The following is a 23994-nucleotide window of genomic DNA, read 5'->3' on the forward strand; positions in this document are numbered from 1 at the left end:
TACGCTCAGATACGTATCTACATATACATAATATACAAGCAGATACTATTATTGCTATTGATTTACCATATACATGTTCTGATTTTGGTTATTCTATATTAATTAAATTATGTCAGAATCAAAAACTACTATTCATGAAAAAAAACAGCAATTTATAGAAAATAATTAATGTCAAAATATTTGTCAAAATATGCCTACTGCTGCCTTAAACGGCAGCAAACAATGGGCGGCATGAAGCCAAACCTGTTGGACAGCACCCATTGGGTTTGCAGTGATCTGAACGCTGCCATAACGGAATTATTATGCTGTGCTTTTTTGGCCAGCATCATCCATCTGTAGCCGTCATTTTCAACACAGCTCTGTGCGTGTAATGGTTCATTCAGCTTTTACCTTTTTGAGCGTGATGCCAGCACGGCGAGCTAGCCTTAGAATGTCTTCCACTGAAGGTAATGCTGAAAGAAATATAACGCATATACTGATATTTTCATGGTGACTTCAATTTTTACATTCTGTTTTTAATTTTTTTTTAAATGTTTCGCTGTTTGCAAATCCGCGGGGTATTGCGTCTGTTTTGAATTATTCAACAAGGGGCTTTTTAAGGGCCGCTGTCCACGAGTCGCTGTGAATAAGATGCAGCTTATTTGCGTGCGTGCGTGTGCGTGCGCGCCTGTCTGAGGAGGTGTGTGAATATCCTGACAGCTGCGGAGTAAGGCGCGCGAGCCACTGGAGGGGTCTGGGGCCCTGACAGTGCGAGGCAGAGCTGCGCTGACAGTGAAGAGGATTTACAGCGATGGCTGACCCCTCCTTCGTTGACCCTTTTAGCCGGAGAAGCTGTGAGGAAATCACATTCTTTTGTTCTAGGTTTCCTTATCCCGGCATCGGCTCGGTAGTAATGCTCTGCTGGACCAATTATTCTGAGTCAGAGAAGAGGCTGTAGTCCTGGTGTCATTACCTGAGATGATTCCTTTTTAGAGATGACTTTGGCTACAGTATGATTCACTGCTTCCATCCATCCATTTAGCCCCCCCCCCCCCCCCCCCTCCCCCAAGTTGTTCCTGTAGCTACATTGGTAACGGATGAATCAGTCCGTTTCTGTCAATGTTTAAGCCCAGCTAATGGCTTACATACTTAGCTGTTGTCTGTGCTGATGGCTATGTATATTTTCTTCCATTTTGTTCATTACCCTTTTTAATTAGACCTTCCATTTAGTGTGTTCATGTTCTTTGTGCTTGCGTCAATATTCTTCCGGTTGTATGTTTTTTTTTTTTTTTTCTGTTCGACTGCGTTTGTATCCTGACAGACTGAAAATGATATAAGACCTTTTATATCATAAGCTGAAAGTAGAAAATGGTTCATTGGCAGTTCTTTTCACAATAACGAGTGTAGTTTAAAGATCTTTAAAGACATTTTTTTCATTGGTTTGAATTCCCTTTCTATTCTAATGATGTTTATATAAGATCATTGCTTAGTTTCTATATCTTCTATACCGTGAGATTGACTACACTGGTTGTGTGAGAGAACACAAAGCCTTGAATGTGTAGTGTGCTTGTGGCTACGTGCCATGTGTGGGCTAATGTTACTGTAGGATAGTGAGACCTCGCCCCCGACTCCGCCGCCTTCAGTGCTGGCCTTCTACGCTGTAGCCAGACACAGAAGACAGGGCCTTGGACATGTGCCCCTCACAAGTTGCCCGAGGACTCGAGAAGTTGTGACAAAAGGAAGAAGGGGAAAAAAAACAGCAACAAACCTCGCAGCTCGCTCTCCTCGTCCGCCAGCGAATCATCTGTGAAGATGGGGGTGGGCCAACTTTTGTGAGGAGGTGGACAGTGTGTGACTCAGCCGTTGGAAAGGACACTTTCCTCCACACCAGTGAGACGAACCATTCCGGTATTACTACACTAACAGTGAGAACCGAACCCGTGCTGCTTATTTTATCAGGCGAATCCAGTCAATACAAATACTGATCTGATCTCCGCTCAATAACCGTTCATGTACAGGCACTGCATTGATCAACATGCAGCGAACACACTAAGCAAACTCTAGTACAATCCATCCAATGTCAACGTGTATGTTTAATACTGTGCAACATGGTCCCTTGCATACTGAGTAATCAGGCATAACATTGATCAAGCAGAAGGTTCTGTTGGCTTAAGATAGTGTTTTGTTTCCTATAATAAATCATACACATCATAAGTGACAAAATAAATAAATAGATGGGCTAAAGTGATTTAATTGTACATATTAGAAATTTGTTCACGTAATTTTTGTAACACAATCAGTTCCTTTCTTTGCACTAAAACCTTTCAAATGGACTTTTTAAAAATGTAAAACATAAATTTATGCCAGAGCCCAGAACGGCTTTTCATTAAAAACAGCCAAATGAGAAAACTACTCTGACTTTTCCCTCAAGCAAGTTGACTGTCCAAGCTAGAAGGACCTGGACGTCAAGGACGACTTTGACATGAGTTTAAAGTAGCGTAGCTTCCTCTGGAAGGACTACGCTCTGTAAAGCATTTCACAAGTCTGGACTGTGTTCCCGAGGAGCCAGATGGAAGGAGGTGGTGGCAGCAGCATCCTACTGGAGCTTCTTCTTTTTTTTTAAAGCAGTAGCCTCCTTACTTCTTGGGCAATGATTCGAACCATGCGGCCCGATCAATGCCGGAGAGGCTTCTTTTATTGATTCTCGTCATAGCTCTTATTTCAAATGAGTTCAATGGCGGTACGTCAAATTTCCAAAGAAACAGAGACACTACAAAGCACCGCGTACCGAACTAATGAGGACGTAAGTGACTTCTCTAATTAAATGAAGGTGGAAAAAAAAAATGGCATGTCATTCTGGTTTGCTAATGTGAGTTATGTATTACTTAACTTTCAGTTAATTTTACGCCGTAATTCAGGTGTTCGTATCCAAAGTTTGTCTAAGGACATTGTTGGGGCCTGACTTAAAAAAAAAAAAAGTAAAAAAAAAAAAAAGTAAAATCAATAAATTTTTTAGTCCTAATTTGTATATTTTCATTTATACTTTTAAACTAAATGTGTTATGTTTTTGGGCCAAAATCAGCGCAATCATAATATTGTATTATAGTAAATACTCGCGCCTCATCCAAATAGGCGGTTCGCTGATCTCAGATTGCGGTCCTATCGCTCCTGATCGCCGCCCGCGCTCTCTTATAGAGGCCACGCTGTGGCTGAAAGGCACATGATGCACTGCTACAAACATTCTGAGTAAAAAAATCGAGAATTCTGTTCCACAAATACGTGGACACAAATGGGCTCCCCTGAGAACTCAGCAGGCTGCAGCTGCAGAGTTAAGTCAATAATAATGTGCGACGTGCTGGATGGGAAGCTTTGGTGACCAAAATCCCTGTCCTTAGTCATCATTAATCAGTAGTGGTTTATGATATGATTAAATAGTAGGAATAATAATGTATACGAGAATCAACATAGAACAAGTGCTTGGAAACATGGTGTGCTTTTGATAACTTCTCCATGATGCTGCTTTTATTTAAAAGGACTTGCTTCTGCAGACCTCCTTGGATAGGTTATCTCCCCCCCCCCCTGTGTCCAGGCCGTCATGGAGGGTGAAGGATCATCAATTTGCCGTAAATTTTCATTGCGCATGTAAGTGTACCCCATCAGGTAGACTGGGCCACCTGGCAGGATTTTCCCCCGTGCCATTTGGCTACTATTTCCTGTCCGGCCAGCTGCTAGTTCACATCATGGCACGGTAAACAATTAAGAGGAACAAATAGTGCGAAGCCCAAGCTGTGAGTCACCGACGTCTGAGAAACGTCAGAGCTAACAGCCATGGAAGCAGAGCGAGCCTTTTCTCCTGGGTAATAAAACACAGCGTTGGCCGACACAAATGATCCACACTCTCATTGCAGGGGGGTTCACACTCTTTACAATGGTGGCAACAAGATATTTTTCACGAGGGAAATACTGTTCTGTGAGTATTTCTTTGCCGTTGTTTCTCTTAATGCATGGCTTCTTTCATTCAAAGGTAAATCTGGTAAATAGATCCTCCCTTTGGTGAACGTGAGTAAGAAAGCATTTAACATCGCAGCGCTTATTCGTGCGTGAGGTAAAGTAACCTTTGCAGTATCCATGCACCTTTTCGGAGTCTGTACACTTCACCAAAGGAAGTCCTCGTGCACATTGTGATGGCAGCCATGTGATCAGGGCCGCAGTGATCCTACAGCAGGGGCACAGTTTGCGTGTATCTGACAGCAGCGCTGTAAATTAAGCTTTTGTAGGCACCATAAAACTGTTCCTATCGTATATCGGCTCAGCCCGAAAGAAAAACGATAGCAAACGGATCCGGTCAAGTTTCTTTCTTTTTTTTTCTTCTTTTTTTTTGCGACCAATACCACTTGATTTTCATTGATGATCCATATTGGCAGATACGGCTCCCTTCGTTTGATTATATCGCTGATCTATAAGGCTCCAGACAATTATTTTTTTTTTCTTTAGCCCCCCTCCAACAAAACTCATTTCCATGTGGCGACCGTCAAATTTTCCCTAGCAGAAGATCATAAAAGCTGCATTAATTGTGTTTTTGGTTTCATTTCAGCATGTGGATTTTTTTAGATGTATAAAATGATAAGCCCAAAGTGGGCATGATTATCATAGAAAAATTAGTCCTTTTCTCCGCATCCTTTCCATAACCGCTCCGATTTGCTCAAAGTCCAGCCCGCTATTACAGTGTTTTCTTGGCACTCTTTGTCTTCCAAAATTCCTCTTGACTTTATATTTCACTAAATCCTTAATACGTATACTGATCATTGCTGCTGGTGGCTACATCAGCTTCAGTACCTAAATCCCAGCCCTTTTTTTTCTTCTTCTGTCTTTACACTGAGTAAAAAGAAGCGGAGGATTTCATTTTGTGGAGGATGTGCCGTAGGTGGACCCCTTGCGCAGCAGCATCAGTGACGCAGAGAATCTTACTTGGAACACGCTGATCAAGGGACCCGGCGCTGTCTCTTTAATGCCTGATCCTTTTCAGAATGAATGAGGACAGATATTACCGAAGCACCAAATACCTGAGAGCTCTTGTTTATTGTGTCGCCGTACGAATTGTGCCGGCGGGCTGCTTTTTGATCCCAGTGACAGTGGGGAACTCGAGGGTGCAATTGTCACTGAACGCTGGAGTTCTGAAATTGAACTCCCACCACCTCGTCTCCTCCCACATCGATTGGTGTATTAAGAGCGGGTGTATGGCGTGGTACTGAGAGAAACAGAGAGAGAGAGAGAGAGAGAGAAGCGGGGGGAGGGAGAGGGACTGTAGCGTAGTCGTATATGTCAGCCTCAGAGGCTGCGTGGGTCGCTCTGCTGCCTCACGCCATTGTTTTTGTTGTGAAAAAAGGCAGAACAAAGGAGTAACCCTTACCCCCCCCCCCCAACTCCCCCCATACCATGGACCTCTTATACCTTTACCGGCTAAGCTGTGTTATGATCACGCCCTGATGGAATGCTATTTAAATGAACCACACTAAGGAGCGCGGCGGGCGTTAGCCGGAGCTGCCTCACAGTCTGTGACAGAACGGAACAAGGCAGCTGAGAAGCAAACTGAGGCATCATCCCTCTCACGTTTGCTTTTCTTTTTTTCTTTCTTTTTTTTTTTTCTCCCTCCCTCCTCCCCCCCCAGAGTGGACACTGCCGATAAGGTTTCAATCCCTTCACTGGAGGTTTGGCACGGGCATCGCCGTGGCTTATTTGTTGAAGGGGGTTGCCGTGGATACTGCCGGTGGGGAGGCTGCACTGGAGCCAGAGGCGAGAGCGAGCAAGCCGCCCTGCTGCTGCAGAGAGTGCCGGCGCGGAGCAGATGAGGCTCAGCCACGCTGAGCAAACACCAGATTCACGCCACACTTTCCAGCGCAGGAGACCGAGCCCCATACGCACACATAAGCTTCCCGCTGCACGCCGCCACCTCTCGCCGGTCCGTTGCCAGGATTTTGTGCAGGAGTTCGTTGGAATTGGAGGGTGTGAAGGATCAGCCTGGCCAGCGGTGTTGGCATCGCAGGTCATGTGATCTCTGATGAGGGTTGGGTGAAGTGCCGGAGGGTCTGGCAGACCCTGGAGCATCTTTTCTTTTTTTTTTTTCTTCTTCTTCTTTTTCTCTCTGACCGCGTGAACAGCGACGCCTGGATGAGAAAAAGCAATGCGGGCAACAGTGAGTAGCAGTCACGTCTTTTGCCAGCACCATTCCATGCAATGAATGTATCTGTATTGATTTCAATGTTGCTTCACAAAGCGTGCGCTGGACGGCACACGCGCACACACGCGCACCTGACTGTGGAGTGCTTTGACTTTGATTCAATTAACCCCCCACATCATCCCCCCTGCCCCCCTCCCTCTCCCACACCTGCCACCATCTACACTTGCTGCCACCGCGGTCTGTGTGGTTGTGTGTGAACATACATACGAGTGTGTGTGTGTGTGTGTGTGTGTGTGTGTGTGTGTGTGTGTGTGTGTGTGTGTGTGTGCACGCGCACGCATGCGCGTGTGGGGCAGTCAAAGCTCTCTTTCCGCTCCCTGCCGAGCACATGAATGGGAGCAGTGTCGGAGATGATGGAGGTGCTGATGATGGCCGTGCTCGGGGAGAACCGTAGCCAAAGCCCTTTGCCAGGGGAGTGTAGATTCTATGACAGCGACTTCCACAAGAGCGAGGTAACCAGCGGCCACACGCGGCGACGGGGCAACGGAAAAGCCCGAAATGCGCGGGTTCTTTCTGGAGTTAAGAGATTGAAGAGTTTAGTGGAGCTCTGAGTGGATGGGGAAATATTTCTGATGAAATTTTTGTCTGGGATGTCAAAGGGTTTGAGAAGCTCCTTCCTTGGGGATAATGCACCTGCTTTTCTGAGGCATATTCTGAAGTCTTTTGTGATGACAGAAGCGGCGTGACTCAGTGGAGGGGAGCAGTCTGTACCCGATGTCTCCAGTAGTCATGTTGAACTCTGTGAATACAATGGGGATGTAAGTTTAGAGTCTGTGAGGTTTCTAGTTTATAGCTTTTAGGAGGCAAGATGACTCCAGAACAGGAAAGTGGTTTTGCTCTACATTAAAACTAGGTCATGAATCCTTTTCCTTTTCTTTTTTGTGTTTTTAAATCAATAGGTTTGTTTGGGCATTTCTGGCTTTTTGCAACATTAGATGAATTCTCCCCAGATTTACAGGTGGTTCTTGTTTTTGTCATATTTACAGAAAGAAAAATGAGTTTTGTAAATAATGATAAAAGTGAAGGCATTACAAGACATGCATTATCAGCTTGGGCATTTAACCATGTCATCTCATTCATTTACAAAATGAACAGCCACTTCATTGTTTTGTGTTTTGAAAGAGATCCGGACCATATTTTCATGGTCCAAAACTTAATGAGGTTTTTATGAAAAATTGATGGTGGTTTTTTGCCTTAAGTTATTGATTCATTAGGCTTTCAAAATGCTTTTGCAAACCAAATTGAAGGAAAATGCATTTTCAATGCAAAATCCAAGCTGTATTTTCTTTATATGGTCCTGCGATGAGAAAATACCCCAAACTATGGATAATATTTTTAAAATGTGAGTGAAAAATGGTGTAGAACATTAGAGTTTGTGTATTGATTGTGTCTGCTGCATTCAACAGTCGGTTTCTCACACACACACACACAAACATAGCTTGGCAAGTGCTGCTGTGATTATTGGTGTCCACATTTTAGTCTCATGTAAAAACAAAAACATTTTTTCTTATTTAATTATTGAATGCGTTTCCCTACAGCTAAACTGATGAGCAGAGTCACGCCTCCACTTTAGTCAGTCAGTCCTCTCGCTTCACTTCTCCTGTTGGTTTCGTTACCAATGCCTTTTTTCACTGTAAACAACTGGAGTGGTTGAGACCTGAGGCAGGTGACCTGCCCGAGTGTTGCTCTTATTCTCAGCGGACGCTGAGGCTGTTTTAGTTCAGAATGATGCTGTGCTCATTCTAGTTCATTCTAGTTGCTTAACTGCAACTGTTCTTTTGTGTTTCTCCACAGGTAATCCTGGTGCAGGTAAACCCAGGAGAGGCCTTCACTATTCGACGGGAGGATGGTCAATTTCAGTGTATCACAGGTAAGACCGTTGGTCTGTTATTATGTGTCTACCCTCTCAGTGTCATTTGGAATTCAAATACACAGTTGGAGGATTTATTTTGATACAGTTAAGCCCCATCTTTACATATAGCTCGGATGTACCAATCCCAAAAGCAGCAAGATAAATAGTCATCAAATCAGTTTCATCCAAGTCACAGCATCACCTTCTAAACATGAAGATATAAAACAATGTACACCGACGCGTGTTTAATGTCTTGTTGTAGCTTTTGCTGCAAAGCCCTGCTGCGCCAGCACAGAGTGTCCGAGTGAGAGCAGAAGACCCATTAAGACGGAGTTTCAGGCCATTGTGACCGCAAGATAAATGCCTTCTCTGCTACACCGTTCACAGGGCTGCCTTTAGAAGAAGTATGGTTGATTTTAAAAATGCTCAGTCCTCAGCTTTCACCTTAGTGGAAAGGGGTGTCACGATAATGTGCAAATAAACAAATATGCTAAACCTCTGAAAGGTGCAAAACAAAAAAATTAAATTAATTCTTTTAGGGTTCCCACGGGTCCTTAAAAAGTCTTAAAATGTCTTAAATTAAAATTTGGGTAATTAAGGTCTTAAATTGTCTTAAATTTCACGTAAAGTTACTGTAAGTACAATTTTTTTTGCCAGGGCGCTTCATGCCGACGAGAAAGCACAGTGGCGCATTGTAAAACATCTAATAGTTGATTAATTTAGTATTGTGCGAAATGAGTCTCCGCAATTTAATAGCTGTTTACGGTACGTCGGCTACAGACGCTGACGTCAGGCTGCGTGTCGCCATTACGCGGTTGTCGATGTGAGGTTGAAAATGCAAGAAGGTGGGGCAAATTTAACGACAAGTGGATGGAAGAGGAATTTAGGAGGTGGTTGGCGCTGGTTGAAAACAACAATGAGGCAAAAAGACCTTTTCATTAGGGACCATTGGGCACATGAAAGGAGGAAAGCACCAGCGATACGTTGCAGCAGCTAGCCATAGCGGGGCCGGGTTAATCCCTGCATTGTTTGCAGCACGACCTAACGACGTTACAAGTTCACACGCCACCTCTCAGTCGGCTGTAACAAGTTTCATTTCAACACCAGACACCCAAAAGGCAGAGGTACTGTGGGTTCTCCATACTGTGACGAGGCACAATTCTTTTAAATCTAATGATGACATACGTGGCGTCTTTGCTGCCATGTTCCCCGATTCGCAATTCATTGTGTTGTTTAGTGTAATCCAAACCTATGTATGTTATGTTGGCTCTTTTCTGCATCACAAAGGAATCACTTTGATTGTTTACATCTATATTGGCCAAACAGTGTTGGAAGGGTTATTGTCAGTTATTATACTATCTCCTAATTTGAAAAAAAGTTTTGATTTCCATTGTAGGAGGCAATAATTTGCGTTCCAAAGGAATTGTGACATTTTTGGGTCTTAAATTATATTTGTTGAGGTCTTAAAAAGGTCTTAAAAAGCATTCAATTTTAGTTTTGAAATGGTGCAAGAACCCTATATTTAGTCATTTCTGGCTAGTTGAAATCAGTTTTGAAATTTAAAGAGATGGCGTTTGAAGATAACATTTTAGAGCTTTTCCATGAGCACCTACACATACCCACAATTTGCATACCTGTAAGTGAGAGCTTAGTATCTATGCGCCTGTGGATAATTATGTCGAATCAAGAGGCTCCAAAAATCATCTTCAAATTAAATTGTGAAAGGCTCTTCCCGCTAAGAGAAAATTTCATGTAGGCGCTTAAAATCGTACTGACAACTTATAAACGGCGTATAAATATAATCAAATTTAGCAGAGCTAGGTTTAAGCTTTAACCTCTTTCATTCCCAGCAATCTCCTTTGCCGGATTCGTCCCTCTTTCTTCGGCGCGTGCAGTGGAGGGGGCATCAGCCAGAATGCATTGACGTATTTTTACAGGAATGTTGACAGGATGACAGTCGTGTCTCACAGCTCCCGGGCTGCTCAATAACACAATTACATTTTATGATTCCAGCAGGTAATAGTGTAGCTTGAAAGAATCTGTTATTTGAGTGCATTTATATGGCTTTATGAAGTGAGATGTTTTCCAGGAGGCTCGGAGCGGATGAAGTTCGATCACATGCATTACATTTGTTGTAACTTAGAAATTTAGAACGCGTATCATGTATCCACGTAACACTAGAGAGAAACCCGCGAAACAGTCCCTTGGTTTTTATGTTTGTTCTGTTACAACACTTCCTGTAGTACAGGATGTGTCACTCCTGTGTTTTTAATTCCCAGACTGTGATACCCCCACCACTCTTATTAACTTATAACTCAACTTATAGTTTTTTATCCCTCATCAGCTCTGCTACGCAAATATAATCTTGCATTTGGCTCGCCGTGATTAATTTGACAGATGGTAAAAATCAGCTGCTATACTATGATAATGTATAATACGCATATGGTATGATTTACAGTGTGCCGGCAGAGGTTTTTGGGCTGGAAGATTTGCCACACATTGTTATCCGTCCTAATGGCAGTCATTTCCTTCTCCTCAATTGTGTGAATGCACTACCTTTGTGACAGCAACAATGAAGTCTGGCTCCAACACGTCGCTGAGGAAGACAGCTGGAGTAGTCGGAGGAAGACCTGCAGGGCCATAATTGTCGATGATTATGATAAAATGTAGTCGCCCGAAAAAACAACGGAGATCCGAAAATGCTCTGTGGACATCCCTCTGCTGTATTGACATTTCTGTAAGATCACTGCCACCCTTATTCTCTGTTAAACTTTGATTTGATACCGAAAGATGGGGGACGTCAGCATGGTGGAGGCTTGTGAGTAAATAATTATTGCTCCGTTTTGTGACCCCGGTGGGTCGGTCAGTGTGACCCATGTATAGACCTGTGCTTATTGTCCCAGCGCTATGTCTTATCCGTAGCCTTTGACTATGCGTTGTGACGCACATGAATAACAAATAGCCCGGTGTAACAGGCCTCAAGCATCCAGGTTTGGATGACAAAGGAGCTACAGCAGTGACGAGCAGCCATCATACAGTTTCCCAAAGCGGTGGCTCTTTTCCCTACTCCTGTCCGACCGAGCTCCCACGCCGCCCCGCCTCATATGAGCGCAGTAACCCCCCCCCCCCCCCCCCCCCCCCCCCTCTCTCTAATGGGGAGCAAGCATACATAGTCTCTCCATCAGAGGAGAAACAAAGGGAGAGAGGTGCCACATAGATCAGTGTGACTGCTAGTAACTGGCCTGTCACAGGGTGCACTCATCTCTCTGTGACGTGAATAGAAGGATGACTCACCGTTTGCGGTGCAAGGAGGGAGGAAGTGTGTGTGTGTGTGTGTGTGTGTGTGTGTGTGTGTGTGTGTTCAGAAGAACAGATTACCCTTGTTCACCCAAGTGTCTTTGTGCATATGCATGCTTTCACCTTTTACCCTAGTGCGCGCCAACAGGGACAGCGTCACACAGTTGCAAAGCCAGGAGAATGAGGTTTACACACATTTTTCAAGAATTTTCTCCATCCCACACCTGATTTATGTATTCAATTATGTATTTCTAGCAGCTAGATGTGTAATTGCTTCGTGTTAACGCATGACGGCCAGCTCAATACAAACAGTCAATCTCATAACATTCATTGCATGCAAGCCATTTTTGCCTCAATGGAGAGATGGGGGGGGGGGGGGGTGTAATTTAGCGTCGGTCTGAAGGCTGTATCACTGGCACCCAGCAATAGACCACCCAATAAACTCTGTGACTGATGAGCCGAGTCGGCATCGGGACCACCGGGTTGATTAGATCCACCTCTTTATCTGACGTGGCCCCCCCGGTGATTCGCATCACCCTGCATGATTCAGTCTGAAAGCACCGTCTAGCTCCACTCGACTTACCGAGCACGATAAAGACGTGCCTTCTCCCACAGAAGCCGAGACGGTTAGAGTGCGCGTGTGCGTGTGCGTGTCTGACTGTTTAGTGCGGGCTGGCGTACACACACACACACACACACACACACCTGGCTCAGTTTGTAGCCCGTGTCCCCGTGCCTTTTCCTTCCGTTGGATACCAGTTGGTCAGTCAGCCCATCTGCCTACTCGTCCCTTATCTCTGCTGGCTGAGCTGTGGAACATCTCACCTCGTTCCTGTTGGGTCTGGCCTGTTTTTGTTTTTTCTATAATGCAGGGTGTTGAGCCTGTCATATCCTCTCTGCCTGAAATTGAGCAGCCCGGGTGTGCACTGTTGAACTGCGTGGCGACGGGCTGAGGCTGTATCCATTGTGTCAATACACGAGTGGCGTCTGTCTGGAAACAAACTTTCATGACGTTCTACAAAGACATGAATCAAAATGTGTATGTTCTGTACAAGCTTCAAACATGGCCTCTATAAAGAAAGTGTATTGGTTTTTCAAATGACACGACAGCTGAAGATGACATTTTTATCCAACCAAAAGGTTACGATCATCTTTTATGAACTGAAAACAAACACTGAAAAGATAACGCTAGTGAGGCAAAAACACTGACAAATCCCAGAATGGATAACGTCGTCGCAGGGACTCTGAATGGACTCTTAAGAAGAAACTAGTGATTGAGACCATAAACTTGTGTTGTGTTTTTCACAATGTTTACCGGAGTAAAACCCAATCATCATCATCATATGATGTGGATGAAGCGAATGCACGCCGTATGAAACTGCACGGGTCATGTCCATTAGGACTGACGCTCATGTCTCCTGGCACCCAGCACCCCGTCAAACCAAGCTCATCACACGGGGTTCATACTATTGGACAGCAAACGTCGGACACATTAGCCACTTTAGCACAGTATTTTTATTCCCCCCCAACCTCACTCACGAGTACGCGTACACAACCGTGCGTAGGGACGCGCACACAGACGAGGTTCATTCACAGCTTCTGCAGCGAGTGGAATGACTGAGCTTGTGACTCATTCTCCCATTGCTGCGTCGATACGAAGGGGGAGGGAAAAAAGGTAGAGAGGATAATGGAAGATGATATGCGATAGGGGTGTTTGATCAAAATAATATAATAAACCTATTTTTTGTATCCGGTTAATAAAGGGCGGGATGTCCGGAGGAACATGACGTTTCCAGCTGTTCACTCGGCCGTGTTTGTTGAATTATCCACGTCAGTGGGCTTGTGAGGTCGGCCTCTCGTTACAGGAGGAGACAGTGGTTTTAGAATGGAATCTTCATATCCTGAAAGGAGCCAAATAATTCATTATTTAACAAAGAATCCGGGCCCTGTGGTCATGGCAATCCCCTCGCTCCGGGTTTGTCTGGCTGAGAGCAGCAGCAGTTTTTCTGTAACATGCGCAAGCATGAAGGTTACTGATCCCCTCCTGTAAACGTCATTCATGCTGGTCACAGCCTTCCTGATGTCTGAAAATATCAACAATTCCCCCCGAAACCTAAAGAAATATCGCTATTCTCATGTTTGTTCCATTTTTTTGCTGTACAGCTTCTTCCCTCAGGCGGGGGTTTACACACAGACTGCCCCATCTTCTTTTTCCACTTGATGTGACGTGCGTGCGTGCGTGGTCTGATGCTAAAGGGCATGTTGTGAAGGAATAGCTTTGTAATCTGCTCATAGAATGTTAGTTATTGCAAATTACTGTTTGCTTAAATGATGGAAGATCTCTGCTTCTTGCGAGCAAAGCGGGGGCCATGTCATGCAAAAAGCAGAACTCTTGGCCACATTGTCGTCACAAAGAATGAAGGAAGGATGCGTCATAATTAGTATTTATTTTTTACAGACTGTTGTCTACTTAGCCCGTTTCCCCTGCCTGGCTGTAAATGATTAACCTCTGTCAGTTAGTCAGCTCGTCTTCCGTTGCCCGTCCCCTCTCTCCTCTTTATTTGTGGACGGAGACAATTTTATTAGCTCTAATTAATAATTGAGCCCTCTCCATCTTTATAGGCTTACAGTTCATCATGTTGCCATTAAGAGCTTACTGAGAGCTCCCATGCAAAACCCTCTGTCTCTCGTCGTGTCTCGCTGCTGTCCTTTTCGTCTGCTCGCCCTCCTAGATTTTCTGCTCGTCGCCTGACTTTTTTTATTTTTATTCACCGTGTCTGATTGAGGGTTCATTTGCACGCCCGATTAAAGGCGACGGTTTGCTTGGATGGCCACCCACATCTTGGAGCCACTTTGCAGAGTTTCCTCGGCTCGCAGAACGCCTCGGAAAGTCCTGGTTGAGTTTGTTTGTTCCGACCTCGACTTGTCATTATGCTGCTTTCACACCAAAAACGAAGCAGATCATTTGCGCGAGTTGATTCCATACAAACGCAATACACAGATGCAAATGTTTGCGGATGACGTAAACTTTCAACGGGCGGCGCGGAGGGCGCGAAAGACACAAATGGAGCAAATTGAATATATCCAAAGTGGGAAGCTTTCAACTTGGCTACAAATTGACTCAACGCTGTCTTGCAAAAGCCAATCAGTGTTTGCATGCTCCGCTTGTCGTCACCGTCGTCCTGCTGCCATGGCTCGAATATACTTATGAAACTGGAGACAAATCGACAGACGCTACGGAGCAGGAATAGCCTTTTTTTTTCCATGGTGGATAACGAAAATGATAAGTGTCATTACGGAGACAAGCCATAGAAATAAGCAACGCCCCCTTTCTTGCGCAAATAAAGGACACTCAAAGGAAGGCAAATTAACCACAACTAGTATGGAATGCCGTTTTAGTCAAAATTAAATAAATGAATAAATACATGAAATATGCATTTGAAATACATCATGAAATAAATAAATGAGGCAATAAATACATAAATATTAAATACATTTAATTATTTCATGGTACTTTTATTTGATAATGGCACTTTTCATTTTATGGTACTTTTATTTCATAATGCCGTTTTTCATTTCATGTTCTTATATGCAAATCAGGGGGCGTGGCTACATCTAACATTCAGAACAGACAACAGAGCCGTGTGCAAAAGAAGGCTGGCTAAGGGACGTGAGTGTTGATATAATGGAAGACATCGGTGGGCTCCGAGGTAGCATGCTAGCATTAGCAGATCAAATCGATCAACATGGGTTTTCTGCAGATACAATTTTGACACACAGAGGGTTTTTTGGAAATACTAGGGCGGATAAGTGCTCTTCAAGATGTATACATAGACAACGAAGTTTTAAATTGTTTAAGACTGATTGAGCACCGCGTGCGTGTGGAAGAGGTCCAAGTTGAAGAAGTTAACATTAGCGCTGGTACTACAAGCACAGGTGCTGGACGCCCGCCTCTGGGTATTCCTGGCGACAAGCTGGCTAACTTTGTGTTGTCCGGTCTATCAACCCGAGAAACCCAATATCCAGGAATATCCAGAGGCGGGCGTCCAGCACCTGTGCTTGTAGTACCAGCGCTAATCTCACGTCCCTTAGCCAGCCTTCTTTTGCACACGGCTCTGTTGTCTGTTCTGAATGTTAGATGTAGCCACGCCCCCTGATTTGCATATAAGAATGTGAAATGTAAAACGGCATTATGAAATAAGTCTCTGGAAATGAAAAACGGCATTATCAAATAAAAGTACCATGAAATAATTAAATGTATTTAATATTTATGTATTTATTGCCTCATTTATTTATTTCATGATGTATTTCAAATTCGAAATTCAAATATTTCATGTATTTATTCATTTTTAATTTGGACTAAAACGGCTTTCCATAAACTAGTTGGGCGGCTTTAAAAACAGCTTTTGGTGTGAACGCACCATTAGACTTGAGGAAGCTGGTCGGCCAACTCCGACCCTGCCGACGCCCAGTTATACTGTTGGCCTGTCCCGCGAGGCGAGGACGGTTCACGTGATGTTGACGGGGTGAGGGTGGTGTTCCTGAAGTGTTGCCCGGCCTCTGTTTACACTGCCAGAACGGGCTGCTTGTTTGTGCCTATTCTTGGCTCAGTGTCAGCGTGCCGTTTTGTGGAGGAGGGCTGATGTTTTTTCCGTGGCCGATCCCTCTGGAAGGCTGGCCCTCCACGGCCACGTCAGCGCAACCACCGCTCCGGTTGACTCGATGGAAGCGGGCGGGGGCGGGAAGGAGACGAGGACGTGGCCTTTTCTATCTGAAGTCTGTCAGCACTCGTGCGTCAGCCTGATGTAAAAGAGTGGGTGTTTCTCTCTCTCTCTCTCTCTCTCTCTCTCTCTCTCTCTCTCTCTCTCTCTCTCTCTCTCTCTCTCTCTCTCTCTCTCTCTCTCTCTCTCTCTCTCTCTCTCTCTCTTTCCCTGATCCCACCTCCCTCCCCCTAAAGCTTTCTGTGTGTCCTCGCCTCCCTTCGCTCTCCTAGCCGGCATACATGCGTGTCTCATTCAGAACAGACAAACAATGCTGATGGGATTCATTTGATTTCCTGTTTGTCTGCATCGTGTTAAATTGACGTAATCAGTCGTCTCGTCAGGTGTGCTTAGGTAATCAATACAAGCAAGAGAGAATTTATCAGCCTTTAAATGTAAGTTGAGTGAACACTGCACACTCAAATCCCACACCAATGATGTGAATCTGAAATGCCTTCATTTAGGCAGAGCTCCCTGAATTGATATTTTTGTCAGTCGGCTGGTTCAATGTACTGAAACGGGCTCCAAAGACTGTTAGAAGTATAAGAGGCCAACCTGCTGTCCATCTTTACCAATTATGTTTATAATAACAAAAGTTGTATATGCTTCTAATATATATATATATATGAGATAGATATAACACATTATGTATGTTAAAAGAAATCCAGGCTTAGCAGTGTGAGTTAAAATCTTACAAACAGTGAATCCTTATTGAGCTTTTAGTGCAGCCGTAAACTGCACCTGAGTTGAAATGTGTGCAGGTGTCAACTCAGTTGTCAGTTTATTAAGGGGCACTTTGATAAAACTAATGCAACCAGCCCGCAGTAAAACTGTGATCTTTAGGAGGGGGAAGTTTATTGAGCTGCTGAACAGTTGTACACTCTACTGACAGTTCCTAGAACAAAATAACGCGTTGCAAACCAACTGCACCACAAACCACCAAACGTCCACCTTCAACTTTTTATTTCAGACAAATAAAAAAGGAAATCTGAATGTGACTGTACGATCCGTAATCGTCCTTATTCCAACAGTCACTCGTTGTTACGCTTACCCCCGAGAGGCTGGGCCTGGAGCACCAGGGGGTATTTGGGACGAGACGTTAAGTAACGGGACGATTTCAATGCATCATTACAAAGCCATCCTCTGAAATCGTGGGCCCATTATGGTTGCTCATTTAGGAGTAAGTGCCATCTCTCTGCTTACGCCGGCTTTAAAATCTGAGGAGAGATTCGGGCAGGCTGCTGGCAGGTTGGTATGTGTTGAGGATCTGCATGATATCTGGCGTTAGGGCCCCCAACACATACGTCTTGAGTCTGTAAGAAGAGCAGTGTGCAACGTTAGCAGCGAGGTCCTTCTCGCTTTCTGCTGAGCCGTCACTTCTCTGAGCTAAGCTGCTGCACAGACCCGCGCAGGGAACTTTGTTCTTTATCAGCGTTTTTCTACAGTGGCCTTCTTGCTTTTGCCAATGTAAATGTACTCGTTGAGTAGAGTGGATCGAAGAGGCAGTCGCTGAGTTTTGCTGTGGTGAAAACGTGCCACGTGTTAAAGGTTGCAAGGTGGGAGGAGTTATTATGGTTGTCCCGGGCTACGGAAAGTCAATTTCAATTTGTTATCGGCATAGGAGGTTTAAGGCAGTTGGAAGACAGTTAAAAGGCTTGGCTGGGTGATCAATTTTGGATGTATTGGAATATTCTCAATTAATTCTGGTTTGTGCTTCCAAAGCTAGTTGGTTCTCTAAAATATGCGTGTCTCAAACTGCTATGTTCAGCCCCACATTTGGGGAAAAAAACGTTCAAATGTTGTGTGTGTGTGTGTGTGTTAGGGAAGCATGATGATATATGCGAGTCATTGGTGTCCGCAGTGAAAGGCCTTAAAATAGAGTATTTGCATCAACCTGATATACAATGTTCACATATTTGACAGAGACCCATTTTGTTTACTAACAATGTCACATGTAAGTTACGATAGTTGTCTTATGGTCAGTGATCTACCGTTTAGGTAGAGCAAATAAATGTGCTATTAACGGTTTTGTCACTTTGCATTAATGAGCTGGAAATGTTGGATAACAGCAGAAAAAACAATATGAAGCATCCTTATTTGAACACATTTGTTGGTTTGGCCTGTGACTCAGCTCGCACTTCCGCCGCACGCTGCTACTTTCACCAACCGGAGATGAAACGGTTGTTGGTCTTCCTTCCTTCTTCACAGGTCCTGCTCAGGTTCCCATGATGTCTCCAAATGGTTCAGTGCCTCCAATCTATGTGCCTCCTGGATACGTTTCACAGGTAATTATTCCGTGCTATTTCCAGTGGAAGATTGCTCATTGGCATCTGCCCCGAACATGCGCGGCTCTGATGGCTGCTATCTTCTGCCCGCGCTTCCTTTTCAGATCATAGAAGAGAACGGAGTGCGGCGGGTTCTAGTTTTACCTCAGCAACCAGAGTTCCACCCGGGGGGCCACTCCCCTCTCCATCACCCTCCACCTCCGCCCCATGCCCACCTGCCTGCCTTCATCCCACACCCTGCCATGATGCCCCCGCCACCCCACCTGTACACAGGCATGGCGGGGGGCGACATGAGCTCTCAGTACATCTCCCAGTACCACCCAGCTCATATCTACTCAGAGCAGGGTGAGTCGGAGCCGGCAGTGTATTGTTATGTTAAGTTACTTCCCCGGTACTTGATTTGCACACTTTCACAATCAACTCCCGGGTCACACTGCTATGTCTTGTTTTATCGCTCTCTCAGTCTCTACAGATTCTCACCCCCAACATGGACGCCCGCTGTTCGCTCACAGAGACGACAGAACCAGCAAGACGTATGAGCGTCTGCAGAAGAAACTGAAGGACCGTCAGGGGGGTGGTGGTGGTGGAGGAGGAGTGGGGCAGGAGAAGGACAGCACCCCCCCTTCACCGCAGAAGACCTGCAGCAGCCCTCCGACGGTGGACGTTCACAACGGCGTCGCGGGGATCGGGCTGGAGGCGGAGCCCGGGCAGCTCAACCCCGCAGTGGTCGACTCCTGCAAGCAGACAGCCAGGGGCAGAAAAGGAGAGTCAGGAGGTAAGGTCGGTCGGATAGAAGAGGTGGGCCCAGGTTCACGAAGCATTAGCTGCGTTTTCCGGATGTCGGGAGTGAGTTGCGTTAAGGCAACGCTGAGAGTGGAGCCTCGTTAGCCGCTGCAGCTGGTGGCGGTGAGGAATTAGCAACACAGCAAATGTTATTCTTGATTACATGAACTCATTAATCATGAGTTTAACACAGCTTTTGACAGTGGAGGGGAATAGTTCCACCTTATGACCCCGTTGGAGGAAATGTAGGAACATGAGCAATGTTGAAAACCATGTTGTTACTTTTGATAATTCCCTTGAGAAGGAGGAGTCTGTTGCTTTCTACTAGAGATTGGTATGCGAATGTACCTAATTGGTAAGCTAGTTGTCTGTAGGATGTACTAGAACTGTGAAAGCAACCCTACTGAGTCTGGTGTTATTACTGTTGTTAACAAAATAGGAAATGTTAAAAAGCGAAATGGATCTTCTATGTTCTCCCACAAAATTCAGCAGGAGACATTTTGGGCATAGATTGAGTTAGATCAATTAGATAATTTAGATCACAACTAGTTGGTTATTTTTCACAATCCTTAAATGTTCTTGATTTTTTTTTTGTTATCATTTCATAAACTATTTTTTGTTAATCCTTAATCGCTTGTGTTTTTCTTTTCTCAGAGCTAGATGAGGATGCTCGGGCCCTACAAGCATTATTGAGTACCATCAGTACCCCAGTGGTTAGTATTCCCTCCTGCTATCTCCTTTTATTTGTTTTTCTTTATCTTAATATATTGAGGATGATGTTGTGCTACTATTGCTGTTGTGTTCATGAGAGCCCATAACGATGCAAATGCATTGCGTCATTAAACCCTCTTATTAACATCCATGATGGATTCTTGCTGACATCTTGCTAATGGAGTCAGACCGGCTAAATAGCATCCATGTGGGAATTTCTGCTCCTAACTATGCTAGCAAAAAGGTCCGTGCTCTTTGCTCAACAAATGCTTCTGCTTGGTCGTATGCTTAAAGTAGATGGGCGTTACTTTTTCCCGAAATAATCACGTAAAAAAATATACAGTGCATCCGGAAGTATTCCCAGCGCTTATTACAGCCTCATTCCGAAATGGATTAAATTCATTATTTTCCTCAACATTCTACACGCAACAACCCATAATGACAAAGTGAAAACTGATTTTTGCAAATCTGTTAAAAATAAAGAACGAAAACATCACACGTACACAAGTATTCACAGCCTTTGCTCAATACTTGCGTGGCACACCTATTTCTGGGCAGTTTCTCCCGTTCTTCTTTGCAGAACCTCTCAAGTTCCATCAGGTTGGATGGGGAGTGTCGGTGCACAGCCATTTTCCGATCTCTCCAGAGATGTTTAATCGGGTTCAAGTCAGGGCTCTGGCTGGGCCACTCAAGGACATTCACAGAGGTTTCCCGAAGCCACTCCTTTGTTATCTTGGCTGTGTGCTTCGGGTCGTTGTCCTGTTGGAAGATGAACCGTCGCCCCAGTCTGAGGTCCAGAGCGCTTTGGAGCATGTTTTCATTGAGGATGTCTCTGTACATTGCTGCATTCATCTTTCCCTCAATCCTGACTAGTCTCCCAGTTCCTCCCGCTGAAAAACATCCCCACAGCATGATGCTGACACCACCATGCTTCACTGTAGGGATGGTATTGGCCAGGTGATGAGCAGTGCCTGGTATCCTCCAGACACGACGCTTTGAATTCAGGCCAAAGAGTTCAATCTTTGTTTCATCAGACCAGAGAATTTTGTTTCTCATGGTCTGAGAGTCCTTCAGGTGCTTTTTTGCAAACCTTTTACTGAGGAGTGGCTTCCGTCTGGCCACTCTACCAAACAGGCCTGATTTGTGGAGTGCTGCAGAGATGGTTGTCCTTCGGGAAGGTTCTCCTCTCTTCATAGAACAACGCTGGAGCTCTGTCAGAGTGACCACCGGGTTCCTGGTCACCTCCCTGACTAAGGTCCTTCTCCCCCAATTGCCCCCAAACTTCTTCCATTTCCGGATGATGGAGGCCACTGTGCTCATTGGGACTTTCAATGCTGCAGAAATCTTCCTGTACCCTTTGCCAGATCTGTGCCTCGATACAATTCTGTCTCGGAGGTCTACAGATAATTCCTTGGACTTCATGGCTTGTCAACTGTGATACCTTATATGGACAGGTGTGTGCGCCTTTCTCAATTATGTCCAATCAACTGAATTTAGCATAGGTGGACAATCAGGTTGTAGAAACATCACCTGAGCTAAATTTTGAGTGTCATGGCAAAGGCTGTGAATACTTTTGTACATGTTATGTTTTTGTTCTTTATTTTTAACAGATTTGCAAAAGTTTCCAAAAAGAGTTTTCACGTTTTCATTCTGGGTTGTTGTGTGTAGAATGTTGAGGAAAATAATTAATTTAATCCATTTCGGAATAAGGCTGTAACATAACAAAATGTGGAAAAAGTGAAGCGCTGTGAATACTTTCTGGATGCACTGTATGTACCCAAAAATTGTCTTATTCGTTGAACTAACCCGCAGTGTAATGATGCGGGGAAGCAGTGAGCATGAATAAAGACAAATCAAAGAGGGGCATAGCTGTTTGAACAGCAGCCGATGGGAGTCGGTGTAACTAAAAATAAGTATTCCTTGACATCGTATAAGATGGGTCTAAACTCTTTGTAAAATGGAAGATGATTGAGAAGGTTACGGGAGGATATCCAAGAGGCTTCAGATGTCTTTTTCTTTGCTGCCACACTGCTTCTTCAAAAGGCCAAAAATCACACCGTGGGAAGTGAGGGAGTAAGGTGGGCTGCGAGACGGTGGAACAGACTTGACCTAATTGACTCGTTCCACCCATGACCCCCTCCCCCCGCAGTGTAGCTTAGGCTATTTCTAAGCCTCCTCAGAACAGAACGAAACGTGTGGGTTGCACAACACATCTCTGCCGAGCGCTAAAAAACTTTTTTTCCAAAGAGAAATCCTCATCTCTTTCCCACTGCCAAGCAAAGGGATTTTTATGTTGGGAAATTGAACAAAAATACCTTTTTCTTAGAAACCTGATACAGGACTGAGGACACACATGATCCTCTTTGGAATCAGGTTTAGAGTAGTAAAGTTTAGAAAAGTGACAAAAGCTCTCCTTCTAGGTTTGGTTTTATATAGACTTAATTGTGACGCTCGCAACCTTCACATGATTAGGTATCGGACATCCAGGCCAGGGGAGCAGTAGCAAGCTGGGTCGCGCCCGCCAGGCCAGAGAGCGAGAACGTCAGTGTGGAGGACGGCCGCGGCCCCCCTGAGCCCCTCAGCTACGAGGTGTCCATCTCACCTACGGGCAAAGATGGGAAGTACACAACAGTGTACTGGTGAGCGCCACAGCTAAATACTTTTCACTACCAGCTTCTCTAATAACATTTCTGGATAGAAACATATTTGAAACGACCCTAAAGAATGTTTGTTTCTGTTTTTGATGCAGCGGGGAAGAACTAAGTGCTACTTTAGAAGACCTTCGACCAGCAACAGATTACCATGTCAGGTTGGTTTAACCTCCCGCCGGCTTCTGTTGGAACTACTGTGTTAACACACGGTGCAACACGCTCTGACCGCTTTGCTGGCCTTTCCTCAGGGTACAGGCCATGTCTAGTTGTTTACAGGGAAGTCCATCGGAGGCTGTGAGCTTCACGACTTCATGCAGTGAGCCGGATCTGCCCAACGCGCCCAGGAAGGCCAGCGGGACCAAGAACACGCTGGTACTCCAGTGGAAGGTAATCCCACATATGCCAAAAATGTAAGGGGCCGATCTTTCATAATTAGCAAACGTATGGATGTGACCGACCGACAGGCAGCTACACATGGCTGTGGGGTATTTTGGGCACAGTAATAATAGGCGAAAAAAATGTTTTTGCTATTTGGTAGTGAAAGTGCCTTTTCATATGACTCTGTGTGTGTTTGATACCTGACACGCACAGGCAGACACACACACACACACACACACACACACACACACACACACGGTGCAGAATCAGTCTCCCTAATCTTCCACAACCATTTCTGACTTCACATTAAGTGTGGTACTCTACCTTCTGTAGCTTCATTAAAGTCGCTCTATCGCTAGCAGTAAACGGTAGTTGTTACACGGATCAGCTCCCAGGAGTGAGTGTCAACCTGTGAGAGTTAAGCGAGGCACTTCAAGAATAATCTTGCATGCACTGCAAACTTCGCTGATTTAATTAAAACAAAAGAAGAGTGAGCACACCTGGATGCACATTATTTGTTATTGGTCGGGCTGAAAATTGCTTCTTTGTAATTAGCGGCAGTAATGGAAAATGTCACAAGCCATCGTAACGTTTTAGCGTGGCTCTGTTCACAAATTTCAAAGAAATAACTGGATGTTTTTTTTTTGCATATTAGTAGTTTTTGTATTTTGAGATATAATTCTCTCTAAATGCATTGCAGGCTCCATGCGACAACGGCTCCAAAATCCAAAACTACATTCTTGAATGGGATGAGGTAATACAAATGTATTTTCTATTTTTCATGAAGGAAATGTTGATCGCTGTCACTAACATTCCAAGTGACTTATTATTAAAACTCAAATGTTGTCGTTGAAGGGTAAGGGCACTGGGATCTATGAGGAGTGCTACTACGGACCTCAGAAGCAGTACAGAGTGACCAAGCTTTCCCCGGCTTCAAGATACTCCTTCCGCCTTGCAGCCAAAAACGACATGGGGCTAAGGTAGGCGCTCGAGATTAGGCTCCATCTATTTCCTGGATGGCACCCTTCTCTGTTGTCCATTTTTATGTTACTGTTTCTTC

At 44.7% G+C, this 23994-nt stretch overlaps 1 protein-coding gene across 9 annotated transcripts in view; it reads left to right on the forward strand.

The window, feature by feature from the left end:
- fndc3a (fibronectin type III domain containing 3A) overlaps nucleotides 1-23994 on the forward strand; it is a 41053-nt gene that overhangs the window by 4704 nt on the left and 12355 nt on the right. For 3 of the 9 annotated variants that reach the window (XM_078102731.1, XM_078102669.1, XM_078102627.1), the window contains 11 exons: nucleotides 5648-6172; nucleotides 8012-8087; nucleotides 18335-18411; nucleotides 18516-18756; nucleotides 18875-19186; nucleotides 19849-19907; nucleotides 22378-22544; nucleotides 22655-22714; nucleotides 22805-22943; nucleotides 23635-23688; nucleotides 23790-23914. In XM_078102731.1, the coding sequence (XP_077958857.1) occupies nucleotides 6161-6172; nucleotides 8012-8087; nucleotides 18335-18411; nucleotides 18516-18756; nucleotides 18875-19186; nucleotides 19849-19907; nucleotides 22378-22544; nucleotides 22655-22714; nucleotides 22805-22943; nucleotides 23635-23688; nucleotides 23790-23914 (1322 nt within the window). In that variant the 5' untranslated portion in view covers nucleotides 5648-6160. Of the gene's footprint in view, nucleotides 1-5647; nucleotides 6173-6513; nucleotides 6670-8011; nucleotides 8088-18334; nucleotides 18412-18515; nucleotides 18757-18874; nucleotides 19187-19848; nucleotides 19908-22377; nucleotides 22545-22654; nucleotides 22715-22804; nucleotides 22944-23634; nucleotides 23689-23789; nucleotides 23915-23994 lie in introns of those variants that run through there. The other 6 variants (XM_040175536.2, XM_040175556.2, XM_040175551.2 and 3 more) reach the window with 4 other exon arrangements.

The sequence above is a fragment of the Gasterosteus aculeatus genome, chromosome 1 (assembly GCF_964276395.1).
Source record: "Gasterosteus aculeatus chromosome 1, fGasAcu3.hap1.1, whole genome shotgun sequence".
In the NCBI taxonomy this organism is placed as follows: domain Eukaryota; kingdom Metazoa; phylum Chordata; class Actinopteri; order Perciformes; family Gasterosteidae; genus Gasterosteus; species Gasterosteus aculeatus.